This window comes from Diceros bicornis, chromosome 14 (genome assembly GCF_020826845.1).
Source record: "Diceros bicornis minor isolate mBicDic1 chromosome 14, mDicBic1.mat.cur, whole genome shotgun sequence".
Classification (NCBI taxonomy): domain Eukaryota; kingdom Metazoa; phylum Chordata; class Mammalia; order Perissodactyla; family Rhinocerotidae; genus Diceros; species Diceros bicornis.
In genome coordinates this window covers 63,145,095-63,170,525 of record NC_080753.1, presented here as the reverse complement: position 1 = coordinate 63,170,525, position 25,431 = coordinate 63,145,095, and the positions used below count along the sequence as shown (strand labels likewise).

The 25,431-nt window shown below is 42.2% G+C and overlaps 1 protein-coding gene and 1 long non-coding RNA gene across 2 annotated transcripts in view; one reads left to right on the top strand and one right to left on the bottom strand.

Annotated features, from left to right (window-relative positions):
* Positions 1-4,821: 4,821 nt before the first annotated feature.
* On the bottom strand, positions 4,822-7,748 carry LOC131414189 (uncharacterized). The gene is made up of 3 exons (XR_009222150.1): positions 6,487-7,748; positions 5,716-5,933; positions 4,822-5,586 (listed from the first exon to the last, which is right to left on the bottom strand). It is a non-coding gene; the product is annotated as an uncharacterized LOC131414189 (long non-coding RNA).
* A 4,814-nt stretch (positions 7,749-12,562) lies between these two features.
* BPHL (biphenyl hydrolase like) overlaps positions 12,563-25,431 on the top strand; it is a 30,597-nt gene continuing 17,728 nt past the window's right edge. Inside the window, exons 1-4 of the mRNA XM_058555372.1 lie at positions 12,563-12,689; positions 19,094-19,197; positions 21,549-21,715; positions 23,199-23,352. Of these exons, the coding sequence (XP_058411355.1) occupies positions 12,583-12,689; positions 19,094-19,197; positions 21,549-21,715; positions 23,199-23,352 (532 nt within the window). The 5' untranslated portion in view covers positions 12,563-12,582. The remainder of the gene's footprint in view (positions 12,690-19,093; positions 19,198-21,548; positions 21,716-23,198; positions 23,353-25,431) is intronic.

Here is a 25,431-nt window from a genome sequence, read left to right as displayed (position 1 = left end):
ATCTCCACTCCACAGATTAACTGAAGGGATTTTAAGGAGTACTAATAAGGGAAAAAAATGGAGAACAAAAATATCAGAATTTCCCAGGCAGTTGTTGCACGGAATTGCTACTAATTGTGATGACTACAAAAATTCTTAAGTTTTTAAGTTGTTTTCTAGCATTCTGAAACTTTATGCACTTTCCCAACCTGTGTGCCCTGAAGAGGGAGCAGATATGCAGGGAATATTGATCCTTCACCCCTGGCTATGCCTGGAGCCTCAGAGCTGATCAATGTTGAACAGCTTCCTCAGTTTACCCCAGGGTGGTATAGAAATATTTTCACTTTTTGCTGTGTGCTATGACGTAAAAGAACAACAGCTTCAGAGTCTGGTAATTGTGCCTCTAGCAACTTAGCCTTTCAAAGCCCACCTGAAACCCAGGAATAAATGAAGGAACTAGAAGAGTAGAAGACTGAAGCTGACCAGGCCACCTAGCATTACTGCCGGCACTTTGCTAAACAGATAGGGTATGCCATTGTGCTTAGCCCTCCCGGGAGGGACGGAGAAGAAAGTGCAGTATGGTCAGTCTGGCTGACAGAACAGATTCTGTGTCCGGTGGGTTGATAACAGTATTGTTGCTTCTGATTCTAAATCTCCTCCAGCCCCAGCGGATGTACATACACACGCACACCCTGAAGTGGGACGGTAAAGCAGAATTTCTCAACGTTGGCAGTATTGGCCTCTTGGGGCGGGTAATGCTTTGCTGTGGGGGGCAGTCCCATGCATTGTAGGATGTCTGGAAGCATCCCTGGCCTCCACCCACCAGATGGCAATAGTGCTGTTTCCCCCCTCCCTACCTCCCCAGTGTGACAAACAAAAATGTCTCTAGACATTGCCAAATGTTCCCTGGAAGGGCAAAATTGTCCCAGTTGAGAAGAGCACTGCTGTCAAGTAATGAACCTCAGTTCTGTTATCCACACATCCAGGCTCACTACTTAGTTGCCACATGGTGTTATGTCCCATAGACGCAAAGGCAAATTGGAGGGGGAACTGGTCCCTGGCTTTGCTAGAGGGCCTGGGTGTGGTTTCTTTTCTAAATGTATCCCTTGTACTTCTGTCCTAACAGTGTTCTAAATTCTGAAGAGGTTGAATGATCAATGTTAAGAGGCAAAAATGGAAGGTATTTTTAATGGACTTTTTAAAATAAAATTTTATACCTCAAATATAAGCCATTGAAATGATGTGTGTTTGTTTAATTGAAACAGTTTTGGATGCTCCACAGTGACTTTACCACTTAGGTTGGCATTTCCTGTACATCCTCCCCTTTTGATGCTCCTGCTATTGGCAGGAGAGAGGCGGCCGGTAAAGACAGGAGAAACTGCTGGACAGTGCGTCTTGGCTCTCAGGATAAAAACTTGCTGCCCTGAGAGCCTGCAGCACTGCTGTCCTTCACACATGGCTCAGAGGCCTTTCCTTCAGCCTGCACTCTCTAAAAACTGGGCTGAAAAGAGCCAAATTTGTCTCTGAGGAGTTTCAATACAAGGCCAAGAACCACAAAAACACGGGTCTTGGGCAGAATCTAATTAAGTGAGGCCACACAGACTACAAAATGAAAGAGGACTATCCATTCTTGGTTCCAAAAAAGATATTCAGACCCTAAGGTTACTACTAGTAAATAAGACCCACTTCCAGCTCTCACAGTCTTGCTCGACAATTTTCCACTTGGTTGTTACGGTCATAATCTTTGCTTTGGGTCCATAATATGAAGTTAGGTCTTCAGGAATAAGAAAAGGTGTTCTTCCTCACAAAATGTTTTAAATAGTATTTTGATCTACATTTTAATGTGTTATTTATAAAGAAAAGTTTTTCTAATTATAAAATAATGTAAATAAAAATAGGTGTTTAGGGGCCAGCCCAGTGGCATAGTGGTTAAGTTTGTGCCCTCCACTTTGGCGGCGTGAGGTTTGCAGGTTCGGATCCCAGGCACGCACCGATGCACTGCTTATCAAGCCATGCTGGGGCAGGCATCCTACAAATAAAGTGGAGGAAGATGGGCATGGATGTTAGCCCAAGGACAGTCTTCCTCAGCAAAAAGAGGAGGATTGGCAACGCATGTTAGCTCAGGGCTAATCTTCCTCACCAAAAAAGAAAATAGGTGTTTATATGGTCAAGGTTTTAGAAGCATCTGATTACAAAGAAATCATTGAAGGGCCAGTCCTATGACAGTGAATTCTATAATATGGAATAATTCAAGTCCAGGGTTCTGAAATTAAGCAGGCTTAAATTCCCCTCTGCCACTCTTTAGCTGTGTGCCTAGGGCCTGCTTCCTAGCCTCTTTTAGCCTCAGTTTCCTCATCTGTAAATAGAAAGGGCACTAGTAAACAAGCTTGATATGAGGATTAAAATAAGATAATGCATCATAAGGTGCCAGGCACAAAAATAGAAGTTCTTTTTTAAACTACACAATAGCATTATACATAAAGGACTAGTTGTCAAGTGTATACAGTCATGTGTCACTTAACAACAGGGATATCTTCTGAGAAATGCGTCATTAGGCGATTCTGTCATTGTGGGAACATCATAGAATGTAGTTACACAAACCTAGATGGTATAGAGTACTACACACCTAGGCTATATAGTATAGCCCATTGCTCCTAAGCTACAAACCTGCACAGTATGTTACTGTACTGAATACTGTAGGCAATTGTAACACAATGATAAGTATTTGTGTATCTAGACATAGAAAAAGTACAGTAGAAATACAGTATAAAAGATATAAAAAATGGTACACTTGTACAGGGCACTTACCATGAATGGAGCTTGCAGGCCTGGAAGTTGCTCTGGGTGAGTGAGTGAGTGAGTGAGTGGTGAGTGAATGTGAAGGCCTAGGACATTACTGGACACTACTGTAGACTTTATACGCACTGTACACTTAGGTTACAGTAAATTTATTTATTTATTTTAGGAGGAAGATCAGCCCTGAGCTAACATCCATGCCAATCCTCCTGTTTTTGCTGAGGAAGATTGGCCCTGGGCTAACATCTGTGCCCATCTTCCTCTACTTTATATGGGACGCCGCCACAGCATGGCTTGACAAGCAGTGCATCAGTGCATGCCGGGATCTGAACCTGCGAACCCTGGGGCCACCAAAGCAGAGCACATGCACTTAACCACTGTGCCACCGGGTCAGCCCCCAGTAAATTTATTCAAAAATATTTTTCTTCAACAATAAACCTTAGCTTACTGTAAATTTTTTACTCGAAAATAACAATAAAAAATATAAAATACATAAACTGGTAACAGTCGTTTATTATCATCAAGTATTATGTACTGTACATGATTGCATGTGCTATACTTTTATATGACAGGCAGCGCAGTGGGTGTGTTTACACCAGCATCACCACAAACACATGAGTAATGGGTTGCGCTACAACGTTATGACAGCTACAATGTCACTAGGCGATAGGAATTTTTCAGCTCCATTATAATCTTATGGGATCACCATCATGCATGCGGTCCATTGTTGACCGAAACATCGTTATGTGGCACATGGCTATACTTAAAAATAAATTATAACACCAATAATCTAAAACCTCACAGTGCTACCATTTTTGCTTACCAGTAGGATAACTGGTGTTAAAATTGTATGGACAATTATTTTTAACCCTCATCATCTCTGACAAGAAATCCCAATCAACATGTCAGGAAAAAATAAGGAAATGTTGACCCCACCAAAGATTTCTGCAAGTCAAATGATAGTAGTCAGATGAAACATTATGTTTCTCTTTCCTTCTATGCAGGAAATTAAGGTGACTGATTTATGTTGAAAGTAGAATATAAATATTTTTTCATATTCCATATTTAAGCCAAACCCGCCTTTACTGTTCAGAAAATTCCAATGGGCCAGTGAGGCTACTTCAGGTAGAACGTCCCATGGCTGTAACACTTAAAACCACTATGCATACAGGACTACTACAACAAAAGTATCTCTTGGAGGAGAAATAATGCAATAGGCAAGGAAGCTCTTGTCAACTCAGATAATTCAAGCCAAGGCTAAACAGTAGCCACGAATCTGCCAGTTATTTCCAGTTAAGGTAAGGCGGAATGGTAGCCAGAATTAAAGGGGTAGTTTTTTTTTTCTTCACTGAATCTTCAATTGCAGATAATGTTTATAAAGCTTGAATTAAATGGTCTGAAAAATAAAAAAAAAAATTTTGTGGTAAAATATACATAACATAAAATTTACCATCTTAACCATTTTTAAGTATACAGTTTTGTGGCCTTAGTACATTCCCATTGCTGTGCTGTTACTGGATACATACCCAGGTTCTTTACCTGCCACACAAGAGGGGCCAAATGAAACTGGAATGCTAGGCTTATGTCAAGGAAAGAGTTTTTATTTCGGGTGATGTCAGCCAGGAGAAGAGAGCTCTCAAACTTGTCCTGTCTCCCCAAAAGATGGGAGGCAAGGGGTTTTAAAGGTTGTGAGGGAGAGCATGTGCTGGGGTTTTAGGTAGGAGAGGGGGAGCATGTGGCTGTGCTGGTTGGCACCTTCCCACCAACTTGCATTTGACCTTGAAGACTGAATTTCTTTCCCTTGACTGTCTGGACTTTTCTGATTAGTTTTCATCTTCAGCCTGCATTTGGCCTTGTGAGGCTGAATCTTGATGTCTGGACCTTGACTTCCCAGGAAAGACAGCTCACTCATATACTAAGGAGGGACAGAAAGACCTGGTTAGTTGTAAACAACAGTTGATTATGCTGAGTATGCACAGCTGCAGGTAGCAAAGCTTATCTCCAAGCTTTTGCTAACTTCTTCTAGCCCAGGGAAGATTTTTTAACTTCTTCATGCTCAGTTTCAAACCCCACTGTCTTTTAATCATTCCTCAGTCTTGGGGAATGGGGGTGAAGACCACTCTAGCTACTTCATGCTGTAAAAGGGCAAAGATCAGGATCAAAGGAATGAAACTATTTCACCTTTATTTTTAAATATTTTGGGGTACCAGGTGGGGAGAGCGAGATATGCTTTGCATGACTAATATTTTAGTACTCTGATCAATGGCTTTGGAAGAACACTTAAGTTCACATTTTATAATTGCATAGATGACCACACATATTAGCAAAACAGACAGCCCAAATTTTAGTATCCCCTCCATAATGGACCTCAATCCTTGGGGAATCTAGGAAAAGAGGCCTTAAACCAATCAATGTTAGTGCCTAGAACCTCAAGTGAAACCTGATGTAGCCAAGTAGCGTGCTGTCTACAGTCCAACAAATAAGGTAAGAACTTGGGAGTCATTTATTACTTATCTTTTAGAAGACCATTTTCTGGACAGCAACTTTCAGTCTGTTAGGTATTCACTTGACCATTCAGAGAAGTCAGTGTCTAGAGTATGAAGTCACCCAAGGTTTGGGTGACTCCAGTTGTGATGTTTTTTTGTGGCATGGTTCATATTCCCTGTGGCGTTTCTCATATGGTCGCATCTAACAGGGACGAAGTCCAGGATTTCATTAGGACCCAGTCTCTATGACAAAGATGGTGCAGAGAAACATCTGACAGTGTTTAGTTCCTTTGTTTAAGTTTCCTCCAGGTCTTTTGGATCATCTCTAGAACATAGAAAGGGTCTCCCAAAGTTAGTTCTACATTGTGTAAGCAAGTAACCAGACATTTAATAAGAAACATTTCTAGAGAAACAAAAATAAAAACAAGGTTAATGATTGGAGCAAATTACAAACCAATTTCTGAGCTCAGAGGACAGCCAGTCAAGAAGATCTCTAGATGTCAGGTTGACGCATCCCCTGCAGTCTAAAATATCTCTAATGATGTCATCAGGCATCCAGGTGAACCTTTTAAGTGGCTTACACAGCAGCAGGCATGAAGATTGTCCAAACATGGGCTCTCATGGTGCACTTGGTTAGGTTTGTAACAAGTCGTCCAGCTTCAGTTTGCAGGGCTTCAGGAGAAAGGATGGTTTTAGTTCTCAATGATTCCAAATGAAAAGGACAGAAAAAAAAAAACATTGGAAACGTTAATTTGGAGATCCATACCAGATATCTGAGGAAACTAGAATTCAGGATCCAGTCCAGCCAAAGACAATTAACAGAACCAGAATCCAACATCCATAAATATGTATTATAGTTTCTGTTGACACCTAATTTTTCTCTCTAAAATCACCCCCGTTTTTACCAAAGATAGCCAAATTTAGATTCATTGGTTTGCAAAATAAGTCTAGTTTTAATAAACTTGGCCCAATTATTTACATAAGTACAGAAAGAATAGCAATTGATCATATAGGCTCTTTTAAATCTGATTTGCTGGAACTCTTTATAAGGAATCTCAGATCGAACTTTACAGGCCTCTCAAGGCCAGGAAAGCCAAGCCAAGGACTTGTCATCACATTTTCCTGTAATACCTATAGATTTGGGTGAATTCCTCTCTTCTTTTGAGGTTCCCCAAAATAGTGAGGTTCCAGGCACCTTGCCAGATAAGTGACCTTCCTTACTTACCCGTAAGGTTGCTGTTTGGGAATAAGGTACCAGGCCAATATTTCCAAGTGGCTTTATTCCATAAAGTCCAATCTTCATTCCTCAAAAGCTGTCTGGTCATATCTGAGCCTGCATATGCTTTTTAAATATGATGTTCCAGCCAAAGCTTTGATAACATAACAGTTTCCAATTGTGTTCCCAGTTCCCAGTGTTTCCAATTGTGTCCTATTATAAGGAGAACAGATTCTCATGGAACTTATGCAAATAGCTATATTGCCATGGAATAAGAACATTCACTTACTAAGAGTTTCCAAATTCTGGAGGGATCAGGAAGAGAGAAAAAGATAAATGCTTTAATTCTGCTTACAAAGGTATAAGTCATAGTTCCTTAAGAGAAAAGAGAAAAAGTTTTCCTTAAACCTGAAAAAACAAAACATTAAAAAAAATCAGCAATATGTCAAACAAAAAGTAATAAAAATTATCATCACTCTTGTCAGTTTACCTAGTTTCATGTAACCAACTCTTGATCTTCTGTTAGCAGTTTCATGAGGCTATCAGTTTTTGAGTTAGAATTCCGGTTCAGTTTTGTAATCTGAAAGTTTATCAGAAATCTGTGTTTTAGAGCAAGTGTCAGCGTCTCTTCCATGAATCTCTCTGAACTTGAAACATATTTGCAAAAACATCAGAGTAAAACAACCTTCTGCAAATGACAAAACATTTAAAAATGGCAATTGATAAAGACACTTGGCTATTTCTGTAACATACAACACTTTGAGATAATAACTAGAATTATGACTGACAACCAGGACAGATCAGAACTTTTGGGATCTTACATATTTTTTTAAAAAACACTTATATTAATAACATTTATCCATACAATATAACCTAGCAAGGCTTATTATTATTTATTTGACAATATTTCCCATGTAATTTAACATACCAAATAAGTCTAATTTGTTTAATATCTTCCTCTTTATGAAAAGAGAGAACAAATTCTTTAAGTCTCAAGGCTGATTGAAAATTCTCAAAGTTTTCTTTTTAAGTCAAAAGAAGACTTTAATTTTAGAGGACGTTTGTCAAAAAAATCAAAAGGCTTTAAAACACTCAGTCAAATAGGAAACAATGCTGAATTATCCATTTAATCAAGGTGACAACAGAAACAGTCAAAGGCAAACAGAGTTAAAACAGTCAAAAAACAAAAATAAAAACCTTAATAGAGAGACCTCAGTCCTTTTGAACATAGGAAATTATTTTAACAAAATATAGATATTCTGTCTTTTAACTATACTTACTCAAAGGAACACCTTTTTTACCTCTATATAAAGAGCAGACCAAAAGTTTAATAAAGTTACCTTTATAAGAGAAAGCCAAAGCCTAATTTTCCACCAGCTTACTTAGCCAACTTGACCATGTACAAAACTCCTCAGGGTTTTACTTCCACAAACTTTCTGTCATTTACTTTTTACATTTAGAATTTGTCCCATGCCTTCTTCCCTTTTTTTCCCCTAGTACTTTAGGAAAAATTTATCTTTCTTAACAAAACAAACAAAAATATCTCTATTCTTTATACCTTTTTTACAGACAACATACATTTTCTTTCCTTATACACAGACTTTCCAGAAATATGTACTTTCTCATAGAAAATTTTTCAACATGTACAAAATATGTTTATCAATAAACTTAAGCATCTTTCAGTTTCTCTGAGATAAGAAACCAAAGGTAGACAAATCTATGCTTAGTAATCAATTTTTAATGTTTTATCTTGTGTGGAAATGACCCAGATACTCAATAAATTTTTATTAACTTAATTTAGCAAAACTCTAAAGCTTCAAGTTACCAAAAAGATTTTGGAAGCTGTTTTTCAAGTATACAGACCATCATACATAATTATTGTTCAAAGTTTCCCCCCAAAACTTTTATCCTTTTTACATCTATTTTGTTTACTTGTTTCCAATAATTATATTTAGATTACCTACAAAAACCTTATGAGACATCAGACAGAAAGTTATTATTCTGTTATTACTTTTGCTGACAAATTTTGCAACAGAGATAACATAAGCTCATTTGACCAGTAAACCCAGGCTATATGTCTGCATCATATCCAATGTTGATAAGTCTGAAAACATATTTATTTCAATTAAACCAACAAACTTAAACAAGCTTTTCATTTACTAAAGATCATTTTATATCATGTTAACTTGAAAGACATCTAGGCTAGCTCTATTACATTTAGAAATAATTTATAAAAGTGTTTACTCCAAGCCAATTAAATAGAACTCCTTTAGAAACTGTACCATCCAGAGGCAGACAAATACATATAGAGACAGATAAACACAAACAGAGATCTTCAAAATTTTAGCCAGGTCTCAGGTGCAAAACTCAAAAGAACAGTTAGATCCCAACTATTTTTCTAGCAGGTAGATCTGCTCAGATGGCCAAAAATATTTACTAAATATTCTTTCCTTTTGCTGTAAGATCTTTTTACAGCTGTTTTTGAAATAACTTTGTCTTTTAGAAGTTTCTGTATATTAATCAAAGGTTGCATCCCATTGTGAGAGGTTTTGAATCCTCTTTTAAGGGTGACACTTAAGGTGGACTCATCTGAAACAGAGGTTCTCCAGAATGGACATTACAATTCCAAATTATCTAAAATGTGTACTTATTTTCACTTGTTTAATTTTAGATCAGGAATTTTGGGGAGTTGAAGTGGGGAAGCCCAGCAAGAGAGGAGAGAGGAGCAGCAGATCTAGCTTCAGCTGCTGGCATGTTTAATTATTTAATTATTTTCTTTTAAAGAGGCAGTACAGTATTCTTGATTTCATGTAGAAGCCTCAAAAAATTAAAATAGCCTTTCCATTGGTTGTTTAAGTTTGTAGCTGTCTTTTTCCAATTGTATATGTAAATACACCAGTTTGGGTAAACCGAAATTGCCCCATTTTGTCCATTTTAAAGTGAGATTTCCTTTAGCATGTTTAATTAACATTGCCTGAAGGGTGGATTTATATGCTCTTACAATATCAGGCAGGGGACACGTTCCCCACTGAGACACAATGTTTATCCCCATAATATGATCTATAATACAATCAAACAAAAGAGATATAATCATTTTACATAAAGCCCATTTAAATATACCAACTCTTATAAAACTTTAATTTTATCAACTCTTACACCTCTAATTACAACTTATTAGGATTCCATTAACAAGTTTCAGTATTACAATACTGTGTAGAGGAGGCATTCCCAGCCAGACATAAAATTCATTTCCAAAAAAAAACATATCCAGGCAAAGTTGACATAACGTCTTCATATAATATTGGCTTAAACACTTTAATCTTTATAGTCTTATCAACCTGAGCAGCCTAACTGTTGCCCCAAACAATTGTTGGTCAGGTTTCTCATTGTGATCTCTGCCTTCTTCCTTTAAAAATTTTTCAAACTGGGGTGACTAGAACAGCTTTGTCTGAGGTCCTTTAATCTTGGGGGGGGGGGTAATGGGGATCCCTTTAGCCCACCTAACCTTAGGTAGTGTTTTATTAAAACCTTTGTTTTAATTTCATTCATGTCCATTCAATTCATCCCATTTTTCTTTTTAATAACTAAAGATTTCCATCCTGTTGAGATGAGTCTTGTGACTCTTCCCTTTTTGATTCCTCTTTGCTTTTTCCCCTTTTAATTAATATTTGTCTTATTTACCCCACTGTCTTATTTACCTTATTATTTTTTAACTCCTCTAAAAATTTCCACCTTGTTGAGGAGTCCCTTTTTCCCTTCACTCGTCTGTTAACTCAATGCCTTCATTAGCATTTGTAAGACCATCAAAGGAAGCTGAAACCCTGAGTTTAAGTTCTTAAGACTATTCATTGTATTTTCCTTTTTCATAGGTACCAATAAAACAGTTGTTTATGATGAGAGCTCTCTAAAACTTTTCCAACTGAAGGATCCACTGTTTGGCCATTTTTTTCTCTCCAGAGTCTAAAGAATATTGTGGCCACGTGGTGTTACAAAAGAAAACCATCTTCTTCTTGGACATGGGCTTATAGCTGCATACAGCCCATTTAACCAAGAGGTGGCCCAGAGGGCTTTTTTTGGGGACAGATGGAGCTCCCCCCCCTTTCAGAATTACAAACATACAGAACAGACAGCCGGACGGGATCACAAACAGAACACATAGGTGTACCCAACAGATTCCGGGTAAAAGTCCTACAACTAGTCCCACTCCAGTAGGGCGCCTTATTAACCAGATGGCCCTGCCTTGCAAAGAGATAGGACCACAGATGGAGGGGAAGGGAGTTCTCAGTGCACATCCGAGGTGACTTACCCTACTCCACATTGAGTCCGTCCACTCACCAGAAGCAAAAACAAACAAACAAACAAACAATTCTAGAGCCTGTTTCCTTGCCATAAGAAAATGTACCTAGGGCCACTGGTGCCGGGTCATACGGAAAGTACTGGGAACAGTCGCTATGGCAAATCACCTAGGCAGCTGCTAGACTGCTTCCCTGGAAATCTCAGTGGGCCTAGGGACACAGAGCCACAGGCAAAGAGCCTCCTGGCTGGCTCGCCAAATTGGTACCAGATACATACCCAGATTCTTTACCTACCACACAAACTGGAACGCCAGGCTTATGGCAAGGAAAGAGTTTTTATTTCGGGTGACATCAACTGTGAGACGAGAGCTCTCAAACTTGTCCTGTCTCCCCAAAAGATGGGAGGCAAGGGGTTTTAAAGGTTGTGAGGAAGAGCATGTGCTGGGGTTTTAGGTAGGGGAGGAGGAGCGTGAGGCTATGCCGGTTGGCACCTTCCCACCAGCTTGCGTTTTGCCTTGAAGACTGAATTTCTTTCCCTTGACTGTCTGGACTTTTCTGGTTAGCTTTCATCTTCAGCCTGCGTTTGGCCTTGTGAGGCTGAATCTTGACGTCTGGACCTTGACTTCCCAGGAAAGACAGCTCACTCATATACTAAGGAGGGACAGAAAGACCTGGTTAGTTGTAAACAGTTGATTATGCTGAGTATGCAAAGCTGCAGTTTGCGAAGCTTATCTCTAAGTTTTTGCTAACTTCCTGTAGCCCAGGGAAGATTTTTTAACCTCTTCATGCTTGGTTTCACTACCATCACTGTATCCATCTCCAGAACTCCTGTCATCTTGCAAAACTAAATCTCTGTCCCCATTAAACACTACCTCCCCATTTCCCCTCCCCCCAACTCCTGGCAACCCCCATTCTACTTGCTGTCTCTATGAACCTGACTACTTGGAAAGTCAAATCATAAACAGTATTTGTCCTTTTGTGGCTGGCTTACTTCACTTAGCATAATTTCCTTATGGTTCATCCATGTGGTATCAGGTGTCAGAATTCCCTTCCTTTTTAAGGCTGAACAATATTCCATTATATGTACACACATTTTATTTATACCTTCATCCATAAATGGACAATTCATAGATGCTTCCAACTTTTGGCTATTGTGAATGATGCTGCCGTGAACATGGGTGTATAAATATCTGAGACCCTGTTCTCAATTCCCGTGGGTATACACCCAGAAGTGGAACTGCTGGATCATATGGTTATTCTATGTTTAACTTTTTGAGGAATCCCGGGACTATTTTCCACAGCCACTGCACTATTTTACATTCCACCCACAGTGCACAAGGTTTCAGTTTCTCCATACGCTCGCCAACACTTACTAATTTCTGTTTTTTGAAACCAGCTATCCTAATGGGTGTGGGGTGGTACGGAGCAAAAAGAATCCAATCGCCCCCCTGTTAGCCGGCAGGCCGAAGAGCCGCCTTCTTGGCCGCCCCTCCCACGCCCGCCTTGCCGCCCAGTCCTGAGGGTGGAAGGGGGGCTCGCCTCCCTGAACGGCCAGGTCACGGCGGCGACGGGCGGGGGCGGGGCGGCGCCGACTGGGACGCACCCCTAGAGAGGACAGTCTGCGGCCGGGTACCAGCGGGCCCGCGAGCCCCGTTTCTGTCACGGATCAGAAAGCAGCCGGCTTCTCCGGGGCCCAAGCATCTCGGCCGGCCAAGGCAGGCCAGAGCGCCCGGCGCATGCGTGCTTCCGGGCGGGGCGGCCAGTAGGGCCCGGCGCATGCGCGCTCCCGGTGCTGTCGGGACTTCGGATCATGACGGCGGCGCTGGGCGGCCGGGGTGCGCTGCGGCGCGGGCTCCTCCTCGCGGCCCTGAAGCCCAGGATCCATGTCGTCCGTGCAGGGCCCGCGGCCGCACTCGGGTAATGGCGCCCGCTCCCCTCCGGGAGCGTCCGCGTCCACGTGCGCGCGCTCGGGGTGGCAGGGGGGCCGCTCCCTGGCCGGGGGCGGGGCTGGGGGCGGGCCGGGCGGCGCGGGGAGGGGCCTGCGGCGGCCTCCGGCCTGGGGCACCGCAGTCTTCGATTTGGGCGCTCGAGCTTCCGCGTGATTGTGCAGACGGAAGGGATCCAGGGAGGTCACATGGTCAGTCAGTGACACGCTCAGGACAGAGATTGGAATCCCAGACCCCTTACTCTTAGTCCGCTGCTCTCTCCGGTCTGCTCACACCTTCAGGGCAGTAATCCCTCATGCTCTTTAGATCAAAAACCAGCCTGGAGGGCCGCCCCGTGGCTTAGCGGTTAAGTGCCCGTGCTCTGCTGCCTGCGGCCTGGGTTCGGATCCTGGGCGCGCACGGATGCACCGCTTCTCCTGTTATGCTGAGGCTGCATCCCACATACAGCAACTAGAAGGATGTGTAGCTATGACATACAACTATCTGCTGGGGCTTTGGGGGGAAAAATAAATAAAATCTTAAAAAAAAAAAAAGCCTGGAAAAAAAATCAACAGCCTGAGAACGCCTGTACACTATGAGCTCTGACAGTCACGGGGTCCCAAGGCCTGAGTCTTCCCTTTGTTTGCTGATCTGGAACTTTAGAATCACCTTGGGAACCTGGGAAAATCCAAAATCCTGGGCCTGACTCCCATAGGGTCTCGTGTTGTAGGTCTGTGGAGAGACGCCCAAGAAGCTGCCTTTTTCTCATGGCACACCCCTACACACGCTCGGAGACACAACCACCACCACCGCCCGGATTAATCTCTGACCCATTGTCTTAAAAATGAGTGCCCTCGGTCCCCAGAGATCTCAGAGGGAAAATGTAGATAGAACAGCATGAAGCCCACTTGACTTTATTCCCTACGTGTCTACCTACCTACACACGCACGCGCGCGCGCACGAAGGCGAGGCACGTGTGCAGTCAGTTGTTGCTGCGTCAGTTCCGTTCATGACCAGAAGTCGGATGCTAGATACAGCTACCTGGAGTTTAGAACTTCACTTGATCTCATGGGGAAACTTCTCATTTCAAAACTTAAGGAAAAATCTGACCAGCTTTCAATTTTTATATTGTGATTGACTAGTTCTTGAGTTTCATATTTGACTTAGGTTCTTTTTTATTATTTTAGAAGTTTTAGAAGATTTTCAGGACTGTTTCGATACAGATGGAAAAATGTCAATGTCCACAGCTATATAAATCAACATTGAAAAGTGGCTATTTGTATCCAGTTTCCTATTTGCAGAAAGGGATTGAAATAAGGTTTCTCTGATTGTACCAATACCAAAGTTACGATAGGTTGTTTAATTGTTGCAGGAAGGCCCCATCCACTTAGCAGTGCAAATTATTCTTCCTAAAATATCTCTGAAAAACAGGTTTCTCTGGGCTTTGAACTGCAGTTTTATAAATGCAGTTGCAAATTGATATGACCGAGAAATCAAGCAGTGGTCTTGGTTAATCCCAAAACAAGGCTGCAGCACAATCTAAATGGGTAGAGCACTCCTGTAAAACCTTTGCTTCAGAACAGCTAGGGTCCAACCTGTAATTGAGTTGTGTTCCAAAAACTTGTTTGTTAGTCTGTTGTTTGGAGCTCTGACTCTTATTTCATAATCTGTAAAGTCATTTGTTCCAGTACCAGGTCAAAAAAGCCTTTTCCACCTGAAATTGTATGTTATATACAGTTAGAATATTAATAATTTATAGAAACTAACAATCTGCCTGAAGAAAAATGTTTTCTGAGTTCAACCTTGGGATGCTCTGCTAGAAAATCAGAGAAAAAAGAAAAGGCACTTCCCCTGGCGCCTGCCACCACTTTTTGTCTGGCAGGCAGGTGAGTGTGGCCCCAGTGCTGGAATCCTGTCAGGGACTCTCTTCAGCGAGGAGTTTACAGAAAAAGCATGGCCTTTGGCATTCAGATGGCCACGTTGCCACTTACTAGTTGTGCGAAGCTTCATGAATGTGAGCAAGTTGCTTAACCTCTTTGGGCCTCGTGCCTTGCAGAATTGGTCTGAGGATTTGAGACAATGAGTGTAAAAGGCCTGACATAATAACAACTAAGTGATTAGTAGGTACAATTAGTAATGATACAAATATGAATATATAAATAATAATACAATGAATAAAAAATGTAAAAATAAGTCATCAAAATTCATGTAAGTCTAAGCCCTAGGGGTAGCTGATACTTTATTGTAGCTAATGGTTACTTTGGGAAAAATATACAAAACACAAAGCTGAACAAGATGTAGAGAATATGTAGGACTTGCAAAGTGAAGATGTATCTTATTAAGTGGCCCCCATTTTTATTTCTAAGCAAACTGTGAAAGTGCCAAAGGCTCTGGTGTCAGATGCTCAGGTGCTCATCTTGACTTTGCAAATTACTAGCAGTGTGACTGGGGCATGTTACCTAAACTCTCTAGTTCTCAGGTCCCTCAGTGGTAAAATTAGGTGAAGTATAATGTGTACCACAGGACAGAACGGATGAGGTACGTAAGCCCTTAGCAGAGTGTATTTAGTTTAATAAACTAAATGTTTCCAGCACGGTGGCTTAGCGGTTAGGTGTGCACGCTCTGCTACTGGCGGCCCAGCTTCGGATCCTGGGTGCGCACTGACGCACTGCTTCTCCGGCCATGCTGAGGCCGTGTCCCACATACAGCAACTAGAAGGATGTGCAGCTATGACATACAACTATCTACTGGGGCTTTGGGGAAGAAAAAAAGGAGGAGGATTGGCAATAGATGTTAGCTCAGAGCCAGTCTTCCTCAGCAAAAAGAGGAGGATTAGCACGGATGTTAGCTCAGGGCTGATCTCCCTCACCAAAAAATAAAAATAAAAAATAAATAAAAAATAAAATAAATGAAATAAAAGATCATAACTCATTTAAAAAATAATAAAATAAATGTTTCTAGTTTAATAAGTAAACTAAATGTTTCTAATAAGTAAACTAAATGTTTCTAGTTTAATTATTTGCCCCAAGCTGTTATGTTCTTGCCTCCTCCCACAGTAAAGTCTCCCTCTGAGGGGCGAGACTTGGCCCCCTCAGTCAGGACCTGATTGCCGTTGTATTGCTCCTGACCTTCCCTTTCACAAAGTTGCCAGATGATTCAAATCTAGTTTTGAGCCTTGCTGATGTGTGGGAGGCAGGAAGTGTTCTCATCCAAAGGGGCCAAGTGGGCGGCTGTGTAGATGTTGGTGAAGGCGTGGTGAGTTCAGTGTCTGCTGCCTACACCCCCAAGGTCTCCTACACTCCCAACTTCTCTGTCATAATACTTCGCAAACGGCGTGGTACCTGCTGGTTGCAGGTTTATTTATCTGTCTTTCCTGCCAGTCTCCAAGCTACAGGGGGCACCCAGCACACAGTAGGTGTTCAGGAAGTGTATGAATGGATGAACGGAATGGTAGAGTTTTGTTGTTTTTGAAAGCACATGCCAGGGCTTTACCCCAGTCCCTGAGTGCTAGTCTCCCAGGCTTGTCCTAGGTGTGCATGGTTTTAACTCTCCACAGGTGATTCTAATGAACACACCTGCTTAAGAACACCTGGGTTAGACAAGCAATTATTAGGATGGAGAAAGTGGTGGAAAAGACAAATTGACAGCCCAAGAGAAAGGCATTCATTTTTGTTCTTTAAACTTGAAGTTTTCTATCCTTTTTCCTGCCTGAGAGTTGGGGAAATTTGGTATATTGAGTGTGGTTCAGGTAATAAGGACGTGTCAGGGCCATTTTGTTTCAGCATACACACAACAACGTTTGTCTGAGGCCTGACTGCCGTCTCAGGGGCCCTTTGATAAGCTGAGAAAAAAGGCTAGACTCATTTGAGTGACCTTATGTGAAAATAAATCATTCAATAACTCTATTTTTGTTTTAAATAAAACTTTTTTCTTATGTTTGAAATTGATTTGCTTTTGATTTACTTTTGTTCTCAAACAGTCCTCTGTCCTGTTTCCCCAACCTGGAGACTGATGAAGGGTTTTGGCAGCCTCTGTTAACCCCAAGGGGTAGGCTGACGTGTTAAGGCCGGTACCTCTGGTGTAATGACTTGCAGGCCTTTGATGACAAAGCACTAAGCACGTTTTCTTTCCCCTCAGCCTGGCTGCAGACCCCAGCACCATTTGGCCCCAACCTTTGCTCCCTCTTTGCCCCTGCACTCCTGCCATGCTGAATACTGCCTTGTCCCCACATATGTCCCTTGCTCCTGGGCCTTCGATCATGTTGTTTCTTCTTCTCGAAGCACCCTCCCCACCACATTTCTTTTTCAAAGTTTTATGCATCTTTGAAGTTCACCTCAAATGCTGCTTTTTCACTCTTCTCCAGGTATGTCTACCAAACCCTGATATGATCTCTCTGGCTCTCCTCTAAAGTCACCTGCGAAGTGTTCTGCCATAATAACCCTGCCCTGATGTTGAGTTCTCATGCCTGATTCTAGACTACCTGGTTTTGTTTATATTCTTCTTAGGCAACCGGAAGAATATGGGATAGGGATAATTAGAAAAAAAGAAATTTGGAATGGGGATTCAAAACACAGACAGAGCAAATTGCAGAAGTTAGAGGTTTTTTGCAGAAGAGACTTTGGAATGATTGTGAAAGCTAAAGGAAAGGAAGCCCACCTAAGCCAGTGCCCTAGGGCTGGCTCCAGGGCCCCTGGAGAGATGCAGACAGCGAGTCAGCAACACCCAGGCATGAAAACCCACTGGCTTGCACATTGAGAAGGGGGCAGGGGGGATCCTTTCATTGCACATAACATCCTCACTGCACAAATGACTTTCACAAGCATGTCCTTGACACTGCAAGGAAGGGAGCCTCTCGAAGATCTTTAGGCACAAGGAGTAATGAAGGTACACATTCTCACCAACATGAGCCACGCAGACACTGGTCATTTCTGTAGGCAGCTGCCTCATTCCTTGTGCTGAACACAGCAAATACTAATAACTTCTGTTCCAACCGTTTGCCTCGAGCTCTTCTTTCCTCAGTCCTCACCTACCCCTCCCTGAGGGTTTGCAGAGTGGATCTCTGTCTTTATCTTCTCTCCTACTAGACAGTGAGCAAAGCAAATGTGTCAATAAGCAAACATTTGCTGAAATGAATCTTTACTAGTAGAGTATTGTTTGCTTTTATCTTGATCCTAGAGCCATCTTAGCAATAAAAATGAGTCATTCAGAGGAATAGGACATTAATAGTAAGTAACTTGGCAGTGTCAGTATGACACTACCGTTGCTCTGGCTCTATTATTGCTCTTCTCATAATATTTCTGTAGATAATGAGCTTATAGTTATGTCAAGCCCCATTATCATCCAATTCTGTCATATTTTCCAGAAATTGTGTGTTGTTTAAGAATTGATGTACCTGTATTCAGTACATTTGTTCCAGCATCTATCCTGGTATGCCATAATGTCCCTTCTTCATTTCACCCAGCCATCTGGGAAATTGGTGGGGAGGCTCTTAGGGCCTGATGCGGGGCCTCGTATGTGCTCTATTGCTGTACATCCCTGCGTAGTCCTCCCAGAGCTCCTGGAAGAGCCGCTGAGGAAAGGTGAATCAGCAGAACACCTGGTGTGGCACACGCATCATTCAGTCAGAACAGACCCTGGCAGTAGCCCTGGCCTGAGGCCCTCTCCTGTGCCAAGTATGTCCAGTTAGGTGCTGCATCACGGGAGGTCTTGGGCCAAGAAGAGTCAGTGGTGGGAGGAGGGCTTGAGATGGGAGCTTATGCACCAGACTATTTAACAATCAACACAGAAATATTTCAACATCTTAAAAAGCAGTCTGGCCATATAGGTGTAGATGAGCATCCCTGACTGCAGCCCTTCTGCAGCTGGCCTGAGAACATGAGAAGTCATATGCCTGAAGGACTGCCTTTGGATCAAGGCCTTCCCTGTGACCCACCTCATCCTTGGGAATGATGCCCAGGCAGCTGAAGGTCCAGGTAGCTCCTCTAGACCTGCTGAGGTCTGGATGAATGGCTCCAGAGGCTGTGCTGTTGATGCTTACCCTCTCATTTCATTGTGTGGGGCCCCCTGCAGCAGCCTGCACTTTGGCACCAACTCACCAGGCGTGTGCCCATGGGCCTGTATGGCCATTGATTTCAGCAAGCCTCTCAGTGCTTTTGTAGGGTAAGCCCTGGGCTGGTGCTGTAGGATATTCAAACATGAAGACAGTCCAGATCTGCAGCCTAGTAAGGAAGGTACAAACTCATGTCCCTTTTTAGGTTTGGAAAACAAGCACAAATCGAAATAATCTGGGAAGCCTGAGGAGGGTACTGGAGCTAACTCGTATATAAAAGGGCAGTTTTGTCGTATTACATTTGTACTGCTAAATTTTCCTTTGGGGATGGGGTTTTTCTCTTCTAGCACCTCGGTGACATCTGCCAAAGTGGCTGTGAATGGGGTCCACCTACATTATCAGCAGACTGGAGAGGGAGAGCATGCCGTCCTGCTGCTTCCTGGAATGTTGGGTCTGGAAGTTTTTTAATGAATGCTCTTGCATGCTGTGTAATCTATGATGCATTCACAATAGTAGATGCCAAAGATGGATCATTTTAGTGCTTTGCTGAAATGCTTTAAGTAATGTTTTCTACAATTAAGTTTAGGTGATTAAGAAAGATACCTTTCTACATTGCATATTTTTATTCCTTTAAATACTCAGTTTTTCCCATGCAAGTACCGTGTAATTGCCTACAATTTGGGAGGATGACAGGGGTCAAGAAAAGGGGTATAGGAAGAAGATGAGTGGGTGACCAACCATCCCAGTTTGCCTGGAATTGAGGGGTTCCAGGATACGAGACTCTCAGTGCTAGAAGGAGTGATCGCCCTGTTGTGGTTGATTATATATTCAATTAAAATAAGAGCTAAGAACAAAACTTAGTTTAAAGCCTTTTTGAAAGTCAAAATTATTCGATTGGCATGAATGGAGCATAGTAAAGCCAGCTGGACCTCAGTCTCATTTTACAGATAAGTAGTTTACATTTAGAAAGTCCAGGGGAAACTTTCCGGTGATCCCAGGACATCTCAAATTTGGTTTTAAGGGTTTTAGTATTGTTGTTTTATTTTTAATTTAGTTAAAGAATCCCAATATATACTTATTTCCTTACATTCTTCTTCTTACTCCTGAAACTAAAATGCTAAAATTTTCAATTGCTTGATGTTTCCATTTGACCGAGCCTCAGCTGACTGTGGTACCGTTGTAGCTACTGAAACATCTTTGTCTAGATGGTATTTAGTATCTTTTTTTCCCTTAAGCTGTTGTAATGAAGGAGGACATTTACTCCAGTGGGTGGTGTAGAGCTCAAGTTATCTGTAAAAGCTATGAACAATTTACCACCTTAGATTTCCATTATTTCAGTACTGTCGTGATCATTATCCAGGTATAAAACACTTTTCACAACTTAATATTTGTTTATGTAAAACATTAATCTGATTCAAAAATCAAAAAATCAATCAGTGAGACTCTCTCGCAGTCCCCTGCCCCAGCACCCATCCCCTCCCCACGGGCAACCAGTGTGGATGTGTTTCCTTCTCAGGTTGTTGTATACTGGTAACTATTCTTTGAAATAATTTATTAAGATTTAAGTATTCTTGGCACTGTTCTTCAAATGTTTACCTATGTGCCAGAAAGAAAAATGCCTTATTATTTCTGAAATTGATCTTGAGTTAGACTGTTTCCTTTTCCCACCTTCTTGCCTGCTGCCCCTCCTTCAGGATAGTTCCCATGTGGAAGTCTCTCCAGTTCAGGGACCAGAAGAGAAGCTTCGAATGTCACAGCAGTAAATATGAGCTTATTTTTGGCTTGAGTTTTCTGAGTGATTTACCTGATGTTGAGAAAGGTATATCTTGTTAAATGATTCTGTACCATCTTGAAAGACATTTTCTAATAATAGCTAGTTTGTCAAGCAAGATGTTTAGTATCCATTTGGATACTCATAAGGTATGAGTCCTTAGAAATCAAGCAGACTTTAAAAATAAAATGCTGACTTGCCCCTGGACTTAGCTCCTTGAGGGTCTGGCCTTCCACACCACATGCAGTGGCTGTGTGAACACAGTGGCCAGGACCTCATGTGTGGGCTGGGAACTGTCAGCCAAGTCCACCACAGGCTCAAGAACGTAGTTCTACTTGTTAGCATATGCCCTTTTGTACTGTTTTAATGAAACAAACTAATTTGATTTCTTCCCTCCACTCTAATGAAATCAAACTAATTTGATTTCTTCTCTGCTCTCCCCCCTCATTTCAGTGTTTTAGTTTAGTTTTCCGGTGTCTAGTTATAACCAGAAAATAAAGTCTTCAGGGCTATTCACATTAGCTTAGTAAAAAAACATCTGGGATTTTAGAATTCTACTTTGAATAAGGTGGACCAAATCTCATAAATTTGTCTACAGATATTATTGGGATCTCTCTCATTTGTAACAGTCATTTAAAAAAAGAAAGAAAAAATAACCCAGAAACATATCATGTCGGTAAGTATTTCTATGCAGTTTCACGAATTGTTTTTTTAAAAAAGGAAGATTAAGCTGAGCAAGTATCAAAAGTGCTGGAATAATACGGGACCAAATGAAGCAGCAAGGCCTTTGTCCTTCTGAAAGTAGCCACTAGGGGGAGATAAGAGGCAGGTCTGAACTCCACCAGGAAAGAAGTCAGCTTCTGGGTTAATGGATTCCATCATTGCAAGGCTGCTTTGCTGATAACATTCTGATGTCTAACTTTGAGTAGAAAATAGTTACTTTGTTTTAAGATTTTAATTATTTCTGTTTTTACTGTAATATGTTTGAAACAATGAAAGCATTCACCTGACTAACCAAATGGCTGTTTTAGGAAGTGGAGAGACTGATTTTGGACCCCAGATTAAGAACCTAAATAAGAAGCTCTTCACAGTGGTCGCCTGGGATCCTCGAGGATATGGACATTCCAGACCCCCAGATCGAGATTTCCCGGTGGACTTTTTTGAAAGAGATGCAAAAGATGCTGTTGATTTGATGAAGGTGGGACTCTTAGGGGAGAGCCCAGGAGAAGGAGGATGGCTGGGCCTGTCTTCATCTATTTTGTTTTTGTTTTTTATTTCTCCAAGGGTATTACCATGTGATTCCTACAGAGAATTCAAAGAGTTCAAATAAGTATTAAGAAGAAAGTAGAAGTATCCCACGATCCAACTATTTAGAGAGATCACTACCAAGACTGAGGCCCTGCCCTTCTGGCCAATCTTATCACATATATAAATACACAGTTTCGTACTGATGGCATCATACTATACCTAATGTTTTCCAACTTTTCGAAAAATATTGGAACAGTGTGTCAAGGAGATACTTCCATGTCAATAAATATAAGTTTACATAAGTCTTATAATAGGCACAAAGTATTCTATTGTATGGATGTACTGTGTCTTATTTTGCCTATCTTCTAACTGTAGATAAATAACTTAATTTTTAAGTTGCTTTTTTTGTGATTATAAACAGCAGTGCAGTGAAGGTTCTGTTGTCCATACAAATGTAGGAGATGACTTGCTGGGTTATGGAAGACGCAAATGTTCATTTTATAAGATAGTGCCAAATTATTATCCATAGTAGTTATACCAATTTATAGTCTTATCAGTAAATATCTTGGACTGATCTTTGTTAATTCTTTACATTTAATTTTCCCAGTCATTCTATTTTTACTTCTAGGTAGCATCTCTCAGATGTAATCTTTGTTCATTTTCTCTATCAAACACGTATTCAGAGCCTGGTTGATTTAGCCTAGGACTAACGTAACCTCCCCATGACACCATTCTATGTCAGCCCAGCTCTAGCGAGTTCTTCCCACACTGGCAGTCAGTGGCTTTTCCAGATGCAATGACTTCATTTTATCCAACAAATCTCAAGTTTCCCTCTCTAATCTACATAACTGTTCTCGAAGTCTTTGCTCAGCTGTGCATGTGCACACGCACGTTTGTCATGTCCAAGTACAGGTGATCTTCATTGTTTCCAGTTCCTTGAGATTTTATCCAATCAGATGATGCAGTTCCCTCATAATTCAAAACAATGCTACGGGGGCCGGCCCTGTGGCTTAGCGGTTAGGTTAGGTGCGCACGCTCCGTTGCTGGAGGCCTGCGTTTGGATCCGGGCACGCACCGACGCACCGCTAGTCGGGCCATGCTGAGGCTGTGTCCCACATGCAGCAACTAGAGGGATGTGCGACTATGACATACAACTATCTACTGGGGCTTTGGGCAGAAAAAAGGGGGAAAAATTTAAAAAAAAAAAACACAATACTATGTACTTAGGTTTTTATGACAATTATATTTACACCAAAACTAATTGAGAGAAGACATTTATGTCATCAAATGGTGGACTCAAGGAGTTTTATTTAATTACCAATTGAGACTTCAAACCCCACAACTGTATTGATTTTGATAATTATTGATTATCAGGTTCTTTTAGCTGAGAGGAGCAATAACCTGTGCCCTGTGTTTCACTGTATTCATCACAGGCGCTGAAGTTTAAGAAGGTCTCTTTGTTGGGGTGGAGTGATGGTGGTATAACAGCCCTCACTGCAGCTGCAAAATACCCATCTTACATCCACAAGATGGTGATTTGGGGAGCCAACGCCTATGTGACTGATGAAGATGAAGTGATTTATCAGGGTAGGTTCCTGGAACTGGCGATGTCGTGACAAGTAGCATCTCTTCCCTCTTCCCTTCTCATGTCTTATTTTGATCTGTGTTGTCAAGTTGTATCTCATCTGCTTCCAGTTCTCAAGTCTGAGGTGGGAAGAATAATAAGTTCTTAGAAAAGTAATGCAGTTTAACCAGTCTGGATTTTAAAGCTTTCTGTTTCCAAAAGTGACATTTTTATGACTCAGGGAAAGGCTAAGTAAAATCAGTGTTTACATTTCCTACTACTGATAGTGAGCTTCAAGGAAGGAGGGGGTTGATGTAAAGTGTTATTCATAACCTCATTTAAAATAATGTGAGTGTAAAAGGGAACACTGTATTTAAATATGAAACCTTATAGCTTGATAAAGAATTTTTGTGCTATTCACATTTTTAAAGGTTGTCCTTCAAGCTTATCTTTGAGGCTTTTAGAGATGTGAGAACAAGGGCCAACCAACTGCAGCCTGGGGACAAATCTAGCCGGCCACCTGGTTTTGTGAGGCCCAGGCACTGATCCAGGAGGCTAGCGCTGTGAGTCCTGGAGACCAAGCTAGGGTGTCCCCCTCCATCCCCGTTTCCCCTCCGCTCCCAGTGTTGCTGCCCAGGGCCTGTGCTGGTGGCTGCCTGTGCATTGGCAACTATTGGCAATGACCAGGCCCCAGTCCTGGAATTTCAGTTGGCATCTCAGGAGTTGCTTAGCCTCCAGCATGCTGACCAAATTGAGACTGCTGGGCTCTCAGGAGGAGAGAAGGTGCATTGGGATCTGGGGGTCCCTGGGGCCTAAGAGAAAGTGACCTGGGCTACTGCACCATCACCATCTGCTGGCCTGGCCTGCCAGAACCCCCATCTTCAGGCCGGTAGCTTTTTGTCCTGAGTATGTTTCCATTGGATCCCAGATGGCCCACCCCAGGCAGTTAGGGCCATGAGGTTCAGAAGTTTCTTGCCTTTAATCTACATATCTTTGATTTTGCCTCTTGGCCTGCAAAGCCTAAAATACTTACTCTCTGGCCCTTGACAGAAAGAGTTTGCAGACCCATGCACTAGAATATCACAAGTCTAGTTTTTTTCAGCTATTCTGCAATTCCCATGACTTAAGTAAGCTACTTAATGGCAATGTTCTATTGTAGAATCTTAGTTCTTTATAGTCTGTTTCGTAAAGAACTATGAACTGCTAAATAAGTCTGATTTAGTTACCAATCCTAATAGGCACTCCTGCCTGTCCTTACTGTATCCCTGCCTGGTTCGGAGGAGAGTGTCTGTCTTGTGCAGAGTAAGCCGGTCCACTTTGGTGCTGCTCCATCCCCTCCCCCTGCCTCTAGGCCGTGATGCCTCTGGCTCTCCCTCCCTCTCCTCTATCACTGACTTCTCTCCCTGGATCCTTCCTCTCAGCCTATAAAGGTAGGCAGGGTTCACTCTGCTTTCCATACTGCTCTGATAAGAGTTTGGTAAGATGTAAATCTCATTATATCTTACTTAACAGTCTGTCAGGGTCTCCCATAGCTTTCTGTGTAAGTCGAGTTCAAACTCCTCAGGTTAGCTCACAAAGTCTGAGTGCCTCAGGACCCTCTGCCTTTCTAGGTCCCTCTGCCTCCACTTTTGTCCCCCCAGCCCCACACACCCCTCCTTTCAGCCGCCTGAAAAGCCCTGCGGCTGGCGGTAGGTGGCAGCTCCCTGCCTCTGTGCCTCTGCACGTGCTGGTCCTGCTCCCATACTTGCTTGCTGGCTTCTGGTCCCCCCAACTTAGATCCAGCAGTGCATCTGCTAGGAAGCCCCCACCTCTGCCACTTCCTCCCATTGCCGTGTGAGCTCACTGACACCCCCCCCCCCCCCCCCCCCCCCCCCCGCTGTCCGCCCCCAGCCTCTCCCGCTACCCTCTGCAGTGCTTGTTTACAAGTTCTCCGCTGGACGATGAGGCCCTGAGGGCAGAGACCATGTCTCCTTCAGGTCTGTGTCTGACTGACTCACAGCAGGCTTCAACTACATTTTACCGGGACTAATTCACTAATTAATGATGAGTGAATGAGTTTTCTTCATTACGATTCTAGTGCTCAGCACAAATTATATGCTCAA